Below are 12,673 nucleotides of genomic sequence, written 5' to 3'. Positions count from 1 at the left end.
CTTGACTTTTTCGCGGGAACGCGAGGAGTGAAGTGTGTGATTTGTTTTATTTTGTCTATTTAGTGTTTCTTCAGGTTTAAATGTGTAATAACGGTGGTTTAATATCTGTGAAAGTGCACAAATGTGGGAAAATGAAACAAAGCCGCTGGACGTAACTTCACGGGATCCTCCAAAAAGTCCACTGAAAAAATCTCAGTAAATGACCACCATTTTACCGAGATTATATTTCATCCTATATTATCGCATATCATTTCATTTAATTTCATCGCAGTTGATTAATGTCTTAAATTAATCATCTTCATTTCATTTCACTCTATATTGTCATTTCTCATAAAAATAAGAATCTAAATTAAAATAAGACATGACTTAAAGATTTTAGTTACCAGGTTGTAAAATCCCATAAAAAAAAACACTTTTGACAATTATTGATAGTGAGTGAGTGACTTGTCTTGCTTGTTGCCGCTTATTGGATCATAAACAGTAGAAATAAAGGTGTAGTATTAAGTAGTTGGTTAGTGGCTAAGTACATATACATTGTTTTTAAGTGTAAAAACAAGAAAGGATCAGTTCTAATGATTCAGTTGGTCTTAGCGAACTAATGAGGATAAAATAATTACTACGTCCAAAGAACAAACAAAGATTTGTTGGGAAGAATTGGTGTTCAACTAATATTTCACTTAGTAATTTTTTTGTTAGATTGTTAATTATAATACAAAAGTCAATCGACCATAGTAGCTGGTGGTTTATAACGCAGTACTTACGTATTCACGTCGGGAATTTATTCTTTTTTAATTGATATATTGATTTTGTAAAATAACTCAACTAAATGTGCAGTAAATCAATAATTAAATAATGGACTCCATTGTATTTAAATTAAAATAAAACTCATTTGAATTGAACTTAATTTGTCTGTATTGTGATATGTACACTAACAAATACTAGTTTAATTTTACATTTGTTTTAGATTCTTCTAAGTCATAAATATGGCTAGCCAGTGGGGACAAAAGGCAGAAGAGTTGGAGATTTCAAATAAAGTTGCAGGGCTGGGCTTGGATAAAAAACATAATCAAGAAACAGATTCTGATGATGTACCTGATACCCCTAATGCAGCCGATACTTCTCTTTTAATGAAAATCATACGGCAAGGTCTAGTTGAATCTAAACTAGATATAGAAATACAGAGAAAAGACCCTAATTCACCATTGTATTCTGTAAAAACATTTGAAGCTTTGCATTTGAAGCCAAATTTACTGAAAGGGGTTTATGCTATGGGTTTTAATGCTCCATCTAAAATTCAAGAAACAGCACTTCCTACACTCTTAGCTGATCCTCCACAGAATATGATAGCCCAGTCACAATCAGGTACAGGAAAAACTGCTGCCTTTGTTTTAGCGATGTTAAGCAGAGTTGACTCTAACAAGAATTATCCTCAAGTATTGTGTCTTAGTCCCACATATGAACTAGCCATACAAACTGGTGAAGTTGCTGCAAAAATGGCAAAATTTTGTCCTGAAATAAAGTTAAAGTATGCAGTTAGAGGGGAAGAACTTCCCAGGGGTTCAAAAATCACAGATCACATTCTTATTGGTACTCCAGGAAAGATGTTTGATTGGGGTGTCAAGTTTGGCATGTTTGATATGGGTAAAATTAAAGTTTTTGTGTTAGACGAAGCAGATGTCATGATCAATCGACAAGGGCATCAAGACCAATGCATTAGAATTCATAAATGCTTACCATCAACATGTCAGATGATGTTTTTCTCTGCAACATATGGTACTGCAGTCATGCAATTTGCTGAGATAATTGTTTCTAATCCAATTATAATCAGACTTTTGAGAGAAGAAGAATCACTGGATAACATAAAACAATATTATGTAAAGTGCAAAAGTGCAGAAGACAAATATAGAGCAATTTGTAACATTTATGGTGTAATAACAATTGGTCAAGCAATTATATTTTGTCATACACGAAAGACTGCAAGTTGGTTGTCTGAAAAGATGTCAAAGGATGGTCACTCAGTGGCTGTCCTTTCTGGTGAATTGACAGTTGAGCAGAGAATTGCAGTACTGGATCGCTTTCGGGTGGGTCTTGAAAAAGTATTGATCACAACTAATGTTTTGTCTCGTGGAATTGATGTTGAACAAGTTACTTTAGTTGTCAATTTTGACATGCCCATGGACATGAATAGAAAAGCAGATTGTGAGACATATCTGCACAGAATTGGGAGAACTGGTAGATTTGGAAAAGCTGGTATTGCAATTAACCTCATAGACTCTCCACAAGCTATGGAGATCTGTACAGACATTGAAGCACACTTTGGTAAGAAAATTCAATTACTGGATATTGAAGATGCAGAAGAAATAGAAAAGATTGGGGCTTAATCAAAATTATATTTGATAAAAAAAAACTCATTTCTACTTTTTATATTTAAAAATGCTCATCTATTGCTTCTTATCAGGATAACCATCATAATAAATGTTTGTGTAGAAAGCAAATTTGTAATTTCTTACTCAATTACCATATTACCATTTTCCAGTCTTGATACTGCAATTATATTACTAAATTATAATATTGCTTTAAGCTCTTCAGGAAGGATTTTTTTACATTACAAAACACATTATTTGTATTTATTACTTATGGCAAACAACTAACAAAAATAGTGAATATTCAATAAAAAAAAAAATATCCAAATAAATGTCTATTTAGCAATGATCTTATAGTAAAAAGAAGTAGATACGTTATATTAGTTCTAATACGAAGTCAAGCTTGTCCGCGGCGTATGTACCTATGTATATATATTTATAAACACAATAATATAAATAATTAAAAATAGAGTATTCTCTTGCTCTTGAAAACGGTAGTTCGGAAGTTTGAGCGCCATTTTTGCGTCTTGGTAGGAATTTCCACACTTGCAACCGCAACAACTTTAGGAAGTCGATCAGTCCTATGCAGTTGGACTTCGCGAAGCGACTTCAAAGCAGGGTGCCAAAGTATTTAGATATTGCGTTAGCTCCCGTTTGATATGCCGCCACTTCACCACTTATTCTAATGAGAGGTGAATGTATCAGCCACTTTTTTCCCTATTATTCTATTCCTATTCCAGCTTCGTGTGGATGGGTTGGTAAAAGCTCACGGGTTAAACTTGAGAGAATTGGCTAGCCCCAGCCATAGCGGGAGCAGTGCTTCGCAGAATCTGCCACCGGATCGGCATCGCGGCCCACTGAGAAGATCCGGCGAGAAACTCATTGACTCTTATAAGTTAGCTCGAGCTATTCGTCGTAACCGACAAGTTCGACGAGTACAGTGTCCGGTATTTTATAAAATATTCGTCACATACAAGCGCGCGATAAATTTTATATTGCATTGCGGGACAGGGCTATAGGATCTCCTCTCGTCTAATAAAAAACAAAAAATATATGCATGTAATACAATCACATTAGATCAGAACTTTATTATCTGATTTAAATTGTTTCAGCATGCTCACTACACCTTTTAGGTTTTAATAACACATTAGCCAATTTCCTATTTGCATGTTTGTAATACACTATAAACTTCAATAAATTACTTAAGAACATAATTGAGTTATAAAACAGTATTAACGTCCAGCTGGTGCTGAGGCCTCTGGATTTGTGGCTCCTGATATCATAACAAATATTGCTACTGGAACAATATACATCCACTGAAACCAAAACAGTACTTGTTATATGTAGTGATAGAAATTATACTGAAAACCAAGATTGTTAGATTTTTTTACTATTCAAGCCTATTTTAAGCAGTCCACATTCAATTATCAAAGCCAGAATTAATTTAGTAGTGACACCAGAAAACAATATTAAAAAATAAAAGTTCTTTTTTATTGCACTACATTGGTAGACTATCTTAAATGGTATCTGATGTTAAGTGTATATATGTGCCAACAGGCAATAATGATGTCACCCACTCTGATATTCCACCTGCAGTTCTAGATCTTAATTATGTTGTATAACAAATGTCAAGTCCTTTGAGCGAGAACAAATGGCAGCATTCCAGTAACAGTCTCAAGATTTTGAATTTAATGCCTTAGTAAGCAAATTATCACATGGCCCACCTTGTAGTAAGTGGTCATTGTCATTTGCGGATATCCATATTAAGTTTATTTTATAATCTGTACTTTTTAATAGTGAACTTACATATTTAGCTAAGAATGACCTGTTATCCTTCATTTCTCCCTTTTCACGTGCCTCTCTGTCACGTTCCATTTTTTGTATATATGACGCAGTATCGGGACTGAAACATAATGATTCACTTACTTGTTAATACTGGTTAATTATATAACATTTAATAATATAATTACTGTCTTTTTGTATGTTTATTAGAATTCTTTGCAATAGCTGATCAAGACCAATTTTCAATACTTTATTTCAATACTTTAAATTAGTATATACTACAATATACTAATTTAAAGATAATTGGTATTATGTTTAATTTTGTTGACTGCTTAAGGCATTTCTAATATACTCGATTTTTTGGAACCAAGAACACCTTTCAATGAATTTCAATGGGTTTTTCACACTGATCATGTACTCATGTATAAATGGCAGTGTCACCACTGTGAATCTGAAGTCCTTGATATGTGACTAGACCAAAGAGTATGTGATGTCTACTATCAGAAGACATGCGGTGGCTCACAGAAAAATTTGAAAAGGCCAGCACAGTCAAGCAACTTAGAAATGCAAACTGACCTGGAATTACAATCATTAAGTTTCAGATCAACATATTAGTGTGAAAACTTTTTACCAAACTTAAGTTTAGGTTTGTAGGAAGAAGAAAGATGCCTTCAAATATTTGTTCGACGAACAATGATACATATACGTAAATAATGCAATGTATTGTCTTTTAATTGATGCTCTAATCTGAGTATTTTTTTTATAAGATATATAAAATTTTGCTATTGAGAAAATTATGTTTAAACTAAGAATAATTTGTAAATAATTTTTGGATAGACATTATTTTACTCACACTGGAGCTTGCTCAATATATCTTAAGTAGAATTTAGAATTGAGCTTATACTCATTAGTGGCTTGCTTTAGTGGTTGCGTAGAGTTAGCAACTTGGAAATTGACTGCAATAACAGCTCCATTAGGTAGTATCCATGCATTGATAACATCAGAGAGACCATTTTCCAAAAATGCTTGAGCTTTAACCGATGATAAATATTCAGTTCCTTTGCTGTTTTCACCTGTTGTAATTGTTGTTTTAATTGAATAGAATTCATCTTCATTTGCGAGTTTCTGTAATAAAAATTGGTTTATTCAAATTGTTTTGGTCTTTCGTTCTATGCATTAATAACCAAACAGGAATCAGTGGTAAGAATACAAAACCTTCAGTGCTTCAAGATGCTTTTCGTTGAATAGTATTTGATCAATAATAGGAACTCCCGTTCTTATGCTCTTCAAAGTTATACTTCCTCTATGACAAAATTTTTCATCATTGCAATTTAAAGAGTGTTCTAGTTTCATGTTCAAAAAACCATCATAATCTATACAGGCCTAAAAAATATTAAACTTTGTAAAACATAAAATTATTGAAACATTTGAATGAAAATGAAGTAAGATCTCTTTACCGTAGATGCAAAAAGTGCAGTTAAATGTACAACAAATATTAAGGTAAACTGCTGCATTATTATTAATTTATTCAAATATATTAACACTACGTTAGTAAATTTAATTACGAGTTGGATCTTTAAATAGAAAACACATCCATAAATTATTTCAAACTTAAATGGCACAATTATCAACTGAATCAACTGATGTCGATAAATGTGTTTTTCATATAAAAAAATTAAGGGATTTTATGACCTGGTAACTAAGACCTTTAGGTCAATTCCTATTTTAATTTAAATGAAAACTTTTTCATATGAAAAATGATATTAAGAAATGAAATGAACTTGACTAATATGAAACATGGCATGAAATCACTGGAGTACTATATAGGTCTATGCATGAAATGAAATGAAAACGAAATGAAATGAGATGAGATGACATGGGATGAAATATAATTTCAGTAAAATGGTGGTCATTTATTGAGACTTTTTCAGTTGAATTTTTCGGAGGACCTCAAAAAATTACGTTCAGTGGCTTTGTTTCATTTTCCCACATTTATGCACTTTCACAGATATTAAACAGTTATTAAACCACCGTTATTACAGATTTAAACCTGAAGAAATATTAAATAGACAAAATAAAACAAATCACACAACTTCAGTTCTCGTGTTCCCGCCAAAAGTCCTCTTATGTTTTTTTAAGGGATTTTATGACCTGGTAACTAAGATCTTTAGGTCATGTCTTATTTTAATTTATATTCTTATTTTTATGATAAATGATAATATAGAGTGAAATGAAATGTAATGATTAATTTGAGACATTAATCAGCTGGTATGAAATGAAATGAAATGAGACAAGATGATATGGGATGAAATATAATCTCAGTAAAATGGTGGTCATTTACTGAGATTTTTTCAGTGGACTTTTTGGAGGATCCCGAAAAGTTACGTCCAGCGGCTTTGTTTCATTTTCCCACATTTGGCACTTTCACAGATATTAAACAGTTATTAAACCACCGTTATTACAGATTTAAACCTGAAGAAATACTAAATAGACAAAATAAAACAAATCACACAACTTCACTCCTCGCGTTCCCGCCAAAAAGTCCAGTCCTCTTATGTTTTTAAATCACAAATTAAGCACGTTATATGGGTATAGTAGGTATAGATCAAAAAGAGAAATGGTACAGAGTACCAAGATATCCAAAGAAATTTGAATTTGGCTCTCCAAGTCTTCAAATTTAAAAGATTTGAGAATACCTATTGTTATAGTATTTATACTCAAACTGTTTGACTGGACTGGATAAAAATACTAGTAATTATGAAAGTAAGTTCCTTCGCGGTGGCATGGCATTGCCATACACATACAAACGGATCGCGACATTGATGATGTGTACGGAGTACTACGTTGGTTTGAACGTTTGACATGGAAATTTTGATCAAAAAATTAACCTCGTGGTTGCCTGAAAGCTAAAGTTAACGAAAAATTAAAGGCGTTGGTGGAAGCTGACGATACTCATAGTACTGTTGAGTTAGCCGCAGCTTTCAAGTTTAGCATCAAAACATTATTGGTTAATTTCTGTCAAAATTGCAAGGTTAAAAAAACTTGATAAGCGGGTGCCGCATGAACTGAACGATTGCCAGCGCGAGGAACGCGCTAAAGTTTATATCTCTTGGAACGAAAAGATTTTAAACCACATTGTCACTTGCGATGATAAAATGGATTCTTTTTGATAATAGTAAGCGCTCTTCTGCTTTCTTGTTGGTCAGATCCTAGCACCTTTGGTGGTAGGACCTCTACTGAGTTGGCACGGGTAGGTACCACCACTCTGCCTATTTCAGCCATAAAGCAGTAATGCATTTCGGTTTGAACGGTGGGGCAGCTGTTGTAATTATACTGAGAACTTAGAACTCATATCTCAAGGTGGGGGGTGACATTTAGGTTATAGATGTCAATGGCCTCCGGTAACCACTTAACACCAGGTGGGCTGTCCAACCACTTATGCAAATAAAAACTAGGCAATACTCCAAACGAAAAAATACCCCTAAAAAGCCATGGTGACTATTTGGTGGTCTAGTGCCCGTATAATTCATCACAGCTTCTTACCAAACCGCACCAGCATTACCGCTGATCTGTCCTGCGAGGAAGTGAATACAAAGCTTGAGAAGCTCGCGAATTTTGAGTCAACCTTGGTTAATCGCTCTTCCCCGCTGCTTTTAGGCGACAACATACGGCCTCTAAGCTACAAGACCTAGGTTTGAAAGTTTTGCGTCAACACCGTACTGACTAGATCTTGCGATGATAGACTTCTACTTTTTCCAAAGTTTGGGCAACTTCTTGGCAATGAAAAAATGGAATACCAGAGAGGCTGTAAGTAATCAATGCCTTTGAAGAGTTTGTCCCGTACATCTGACTTCTTCAAAAAGGGTATTGAAAAATTATTATTATCATTATTTATTTTTTTATTGCTTCGATGGATGGACGAGCTCACATCCCACCTGGTGTTAAGTGGTTACTGGAGCCCATAGATATCTACAACGTAAATGCGCCACCCACCTTGAGATATAAGTTCTAAGATCTTAGTATAGTTCAGTGTAGTGTGTCAACTACAGGCAAATATGTATTGAGGGTTTCCTACCTTTTTTCCAATTAATAATACTTATATTAAAGCACAATTTGCTTTACATGAGTTAATATTTTTATTTATTTTTATTGCTTAGATGGATGGACGAGCTCACCAGCCCACCTGGTGTTAAGTGGTTACTGGAGCCCATAGACATCTACAACGTAAATGCGCCACCCACCTTGAGATTTAAGTTCTAAAGATCTCAGTATAGTTACAAAGGCTGCCCTACCCTTCAGACCGAAACGCATTACTGCTTCACGGCAGAAATAGGCAGGGCGGTGGTACCTACCCGCGCGGACTCGCAAGAGGTCCTACCACCAGTAATTACGCAAATTATAATTTTGCGGGTTTTATTTTTATTACACGATGTTATTCCTTCACCGTGGAAGTCAATCGTGAACATTTGTTGAGTACGTAATTTATTAGAAAAAATTGGTACCCGCCTGGGATTCGAACACCGGTGCATCGCTCAACACGAATGCACCCGACGTCTTATCCCTTAGGCCACGACGACTGCGAGTCGTAATAATTATTAACATTAATTAAAATGAGTATTTATACGTTTTTTTTTATTTCCTCTTTTTTATTTCTGTTCGTATCTAAACTTCATCCGATTAAGATAACATTTGGCATTGTTGTTAGTATTTTAGGGAAGATTTTTCAACATCAACGTAGGTGACGCGCAATTAGATTCAAGAAACCAATGTTCTCATACAACTCGCGACGATCGCGTCGGGATGAGACATTTCAGTAGTATTCATATATTTCATTCTTAAAATGAGACTAAAAGTTTTGTTTTGTTTTTATCACAAAACTGTTGTAGCCTGCGTGTTTTTTGTATAAATAAAGAAATTCAGATAAACTTCTGTATTTATTCCGAACTATGAAAATTTCAAAACGAATGAATCGAAATTCTTCACCAGGAATTCGGGTCCAGATAAAAGAGTTTTTACGTGCTCTCTTACAGGGTGAAATTAAACATGAATACTTGCTTTTACCTTACCTCTGATGTGGAACATTCCGCTTCAATACGTTTACTTTGAACAAGGGAAGTCTAAGAGGGTGAACCGGCTTAGTAACACATATAGTATCTTTCAGAAACAGTAGTAATGGGAGCAATTTTGAGATTATCGATTTATTTTATGTCCTATTCGAAGTTCTTTACTCACACTGGAAATTAAATTTAAATTTAAATATCACGCAGTATCTCTGATGCTGAGAAGCTTCTATCCATTTTTTCTTCTTCAGCATTCTTTGCTAATGTATAAAAAAAAAAAAGAAATTAACCTCAATTTAAAAAGCAGTAAGTGATATAAAAACAAAGGTCGAGCATAACGCTTATGTATTTATATATTCATGAATTTCAGTAAATGAAATAAAATTTATTATAGTATGATACATACATGCTAGTGATGACGGAACTGCCGAGTTAATACAGATAATTAATTAAACATTGATTTTCCAAAAAAAATTGTAATAAATGTAAAAAAACCTGACCATTGTGAGTAGTAGGCTCCTGCAAGTTAAGGCTTTTAGAGTTCCTTGAAAATGCAACAACAACTTAAAAAACTTTATCTGCAGACGTAAGTTTTAAACGATGTTAAGTGAAGGGCAGATAGACAGGTGTTAAACAAAATGGTGGAGTTCCATTTTTTTCTTTCAGGACTGGAATCCTAAAAAGTAAATGCATAAATGTATAATATATAAAATAATTTTTCTTAATAAAGCGTGTGACTATTACAAAAAAAATAATCAAAGAATACATTTTTTAACATCAGAGAAACTGATGAAATATCTAAAGCGCAGAATCTCCAGTTTTGAGAGAACGCGGTTTTTTTTATGATAGAAGTATTACTGGTGGCCCGGAGGCCTTCCAGTTTTACCAGGACAGGTGGGCGAGCAAAGGCTCAGCCAGGCCAGCTCAGTACCCGATCGCCTCCGAAGGAGACCTAACAACTCAAGATCAGCTGCTTCACAAATGAACCTGCAACCTGATCGGAATCGCGACCCGCTGAGAAGATCCGGCGAGAAACTCAGCGAGCTGAGAGAGCACGCGGTGCATATCCGACAGTTGCTGTACGTTCCATTGCAGGTTTGCGATGTATACAAGTATATTACACTTATATAAACGGCAATAAGGCTTACTTTGGGTCAAGAATATAATTTTCAACTCACATTAGGTAAGATAATTCTTGTTTTAGGTTGCCCACTGTTTCCTTGACGCCATCTAGATAAATAAATTATTAGGAACAAATCACAGTCACCTGGACCCAAACTAGGACTCCCTGTAATACTGTTTAAATCACAGTAATTAATGGTTCAGAAATTATGAGGTTGGACGGGAAAATAGGCGAGAATAATGCTAATATTAACGAAGGATACCATGGAAGTATTATCCAATTATAGGTCAAGAAGGTCAAGATTTCATGCTGGCGTATTTGATTCTTATTAATAAGCAATACTGACCAGAGTTCAAACCGCAGAAGGCACAATTTCGGAGCGATAAATAAATCTACGAATCGCTAGTCACTCGCGTTTGTAATGTGTTCTAGGTCCCGTGAGTTACGACCTGAACTCCTAGACGTGGTTCTAATTGAAAAATGCAGTTAGTGTTTTGCCATTTAATTTGTGATGTAGCTACTAAAGAAGAAACTGTGATTCCGTTCGTAGATTTGTTAATAATTTAAAAACAATTAAATTTCATTGTTAAACTTGTTGGTTGGAGAACTATCTAGTTATTATATTATTATATTAAACCTGGTGCTTAGTGATTTTTTTAACCGACTTCAAAAAAGGAGGAGGTTCTCAATTCGACGGTATGTTTTTTTTTTATATTTGTTACCTCATAACTTTTGACTGGGTGAATCGATTTTGATGATTATTTGTTTATTAGAAAGCTGACGCTTTCCGTGTGGTCCTATTTCAATTTAGTCCAGTTCTGATAATGGTATCCACGAGAAAGCCATATAAGTCTTAAATTTGCATTAGTACGTGCGCCACAAATAGATGAATAACTCAATAACTCAATATCACGCCAACCGATTTCGATGATTATTGTTTTTAGTGTATATTCATTTGGTTTGGTATCTCTTTTTTTTCTATTTTTTATTTATTTATTTGAAGTCGGTTTTTGTTAAAACTTTATAATACATTTATCGATATTGTACAATTTATAACGACGTGTAAATCTATAACGAAACGATAAATTTTGATTCTGTGAATAGAGTTTTAAATTTCGAGTAGGGCCGTATTTTCTTTTGCTTTAGATGTATGTTTTATTATTTTCATCACAATTTTGATTCGTTTTTAAATGATATTTAAAATGTTAATCATAAAATTATGGATGTTTTGAACAGACATTGTTATTTTTGATTAAAAATATCTGTTTATCTATTAACTCGAAGAATTGGTAAGCTTTGTGTTACAATTTTGACTACTGAGAAAAATGTAGTCCGTATATTACAAATCGGATGCGTATATAAATAAACTATATCTATCGTTGTATTATGTGATCCTTGCAACATGTAGCAGATGTGTCGTGTTGAGTGATATCACTAGAGTCCAGCCTACAACGACTATCAAGCACCGGCTATCTAGTCGATAATTGAACATGTCCCACGTAATGACATTTTCTCTTCCATGAATCTGCAGAATCCATTATTACACGTGGACATGGAAATTTTGATTTAAGATTTAATAAATTAATAGTATATTGATTTATTTTTATATCGTTCACTTTATTAATTCTAAAATCTCACCTGGTGTTAAGTGGCTATCTAATAGAGCACATGCCAATGCTTTCTCCTACCTTGAGCCTTGAGATACCTAGAGACTACCTTTCGGTAATATTAAAAAGTTTATTATTACATAAAGTAAATAAAATAAAATGTGAAAATATTTGTGAGATAAATCATTCACGTTTCTAACAAATACATCGGATGCACGGTGTCGTATGTGCCTCACGGATAGAACTCGATTGCTAACATTGTGTTATTACAATGAACGTTTTGATGAGAACTTCCACAACCGTCGTCTTTCTTTCCTTTCAATTTTATAATATTCGAACGCAAAGGAAATATGCAACCTAAAGGGGCAAAGAAACTTCATTAGCCGCATGATTTGACAAGAACAACGTGATCTGGCAGTGTTTCCATCAAAAACAAATTAAGTTCACTGTGACCTCTCGAAGCAATTTGCAATACAATTTGTATTTAAGTAGTAGAGAGAACATTAGCGATTTAACCGCTTAAGTTTATGAAAATTTTGCAACAGAAGAAATAATTTATTGAAAAATTAATAATTGTGCTTTCAGAACCTTAGAAAAAAAGATTTATTACATTTTAACTTTTTTAACCTTTAATATGCGTAGTAGAAAGAGTATCTATATAGTACGTACGAGGAAAATGGTAACCAAATGGTATGGTCAAGGTCTTTGTTCACTAATCTCAAAAAAGTTTTTCGCAAT

The 12,673-nt window shown here is 33.8% G+C and overlaps 2 protein-coding genes across 4 annotated transcripts; one reads left to right on the top strand and one right to left on the bottom strand.

The window, feature by feature from the left end:
* Window positions 1-12: 12 nt before the first annotated feature.
* Window positions 13-2,495, top strand: LOC101746250 (DEAD-box helicase Dbp80). Of its 3 annotated transcripts, none has more exons than XM_004927837.5 (2): window positions 13-492; window positions 965-2,495. In XM_004927837.5, the coding sequence occupies exon 2, from the start codon at window positions 984-986 to the stop codon at window positions 2,379-2,381; it is 1,398 nt and encodes a 465-aa protein (XP_004927894.1). In that variant the 5' UTR covers window positions 13-492; window positions 965-983; the 3' UTR covers window positions 2,382-2,495. The 3 variants fall into 3 exon arrangements, with proteins under 3 accessions (XP_004927894.1, XP_004927896.1, XP_004927895.1); XM_004927839.5 differs by having other exon boundaries at window positions 412-511; XM_004927838.4 differs by having other exon boundaries at window positions 432-680.
* Window positions 2,496-3,413: 918 nt separating this feature from the next.
* On the bottom strand, window positions 3,414-5,967 carry LOC101746573 (ER membrane protein complex subunit 10). The gene is made up of 5 exons (XM_004927840.5): window positions 5,603-5,967; window positions 5,361-5,528; window positions 4,999-5,270; window positions 4,170-4,266; window positions 3,414-3,679 (listed from the first exon to the last, which is right to left on the bottom strand). The coding sequence occupies exons 1-5, from the start codon at window positions 5,657-5,659 to the stop codon at window positions 3,596-3,598; spliced, it is 678 nt and encodes a 225-aa protein (XP_004927897.1). The 5' UTR covers window positions 5,660-5,967; the 3' UTR covers window positions 3,414-3,595.
* Window positions 5,968-12,673: the final 6,706 nt, after the last annotated feature.

This window comes from Bombyx mori, chromosome 13 (genome assembly GCF_030269925.1).
Source record: "Bombyx mori chromosome 13, ASM3026992v2".
Classification (NCBI taxonomy): domain Eukaryota; kingdom Metazoa; phylum Arthropoda; class Insecta; order Lepidoptera; family Bombycidae; genus Bombyx; species Bombyx mori.
Note: the sequence above shows the minus strand (reverse complement) of the source record. Positions and strands in the feature narration are given on the sequence as shown.

Excerpts from the sequence above, each read along its gene's own strand:
- LOC101746250 (XM_004927837.5), top strand. The coding sequence starts at position 984 with ATGGCTAGCCAGTGGGGACAAAAGGCAGAAGAGTTGGAGATTTCAAAT.
- LOC101746573 (XM_004927840.5), bottom strand. The coding sequence starts at position 5,659 with ATGCAGCAGTTTACCTTAATATTTGTTGTACATTTAACTGCACTTTTT. Across the intron at positions 5,271-5,360 it reads AGCATCTTGAAGCACTGAAG|AAACTCGCAAATGAAGATGA; the intron begins GTTTTGTATTCT and ends TTTTTATTACAG. Across the intron at positions 4,267-4,998 it reads TATATTGAGCAAGCTCCAGT|TCCCGATACTGCGTCATATA; the intron begins GTGAGTAAAATA and ends ATTATGTTTCAG.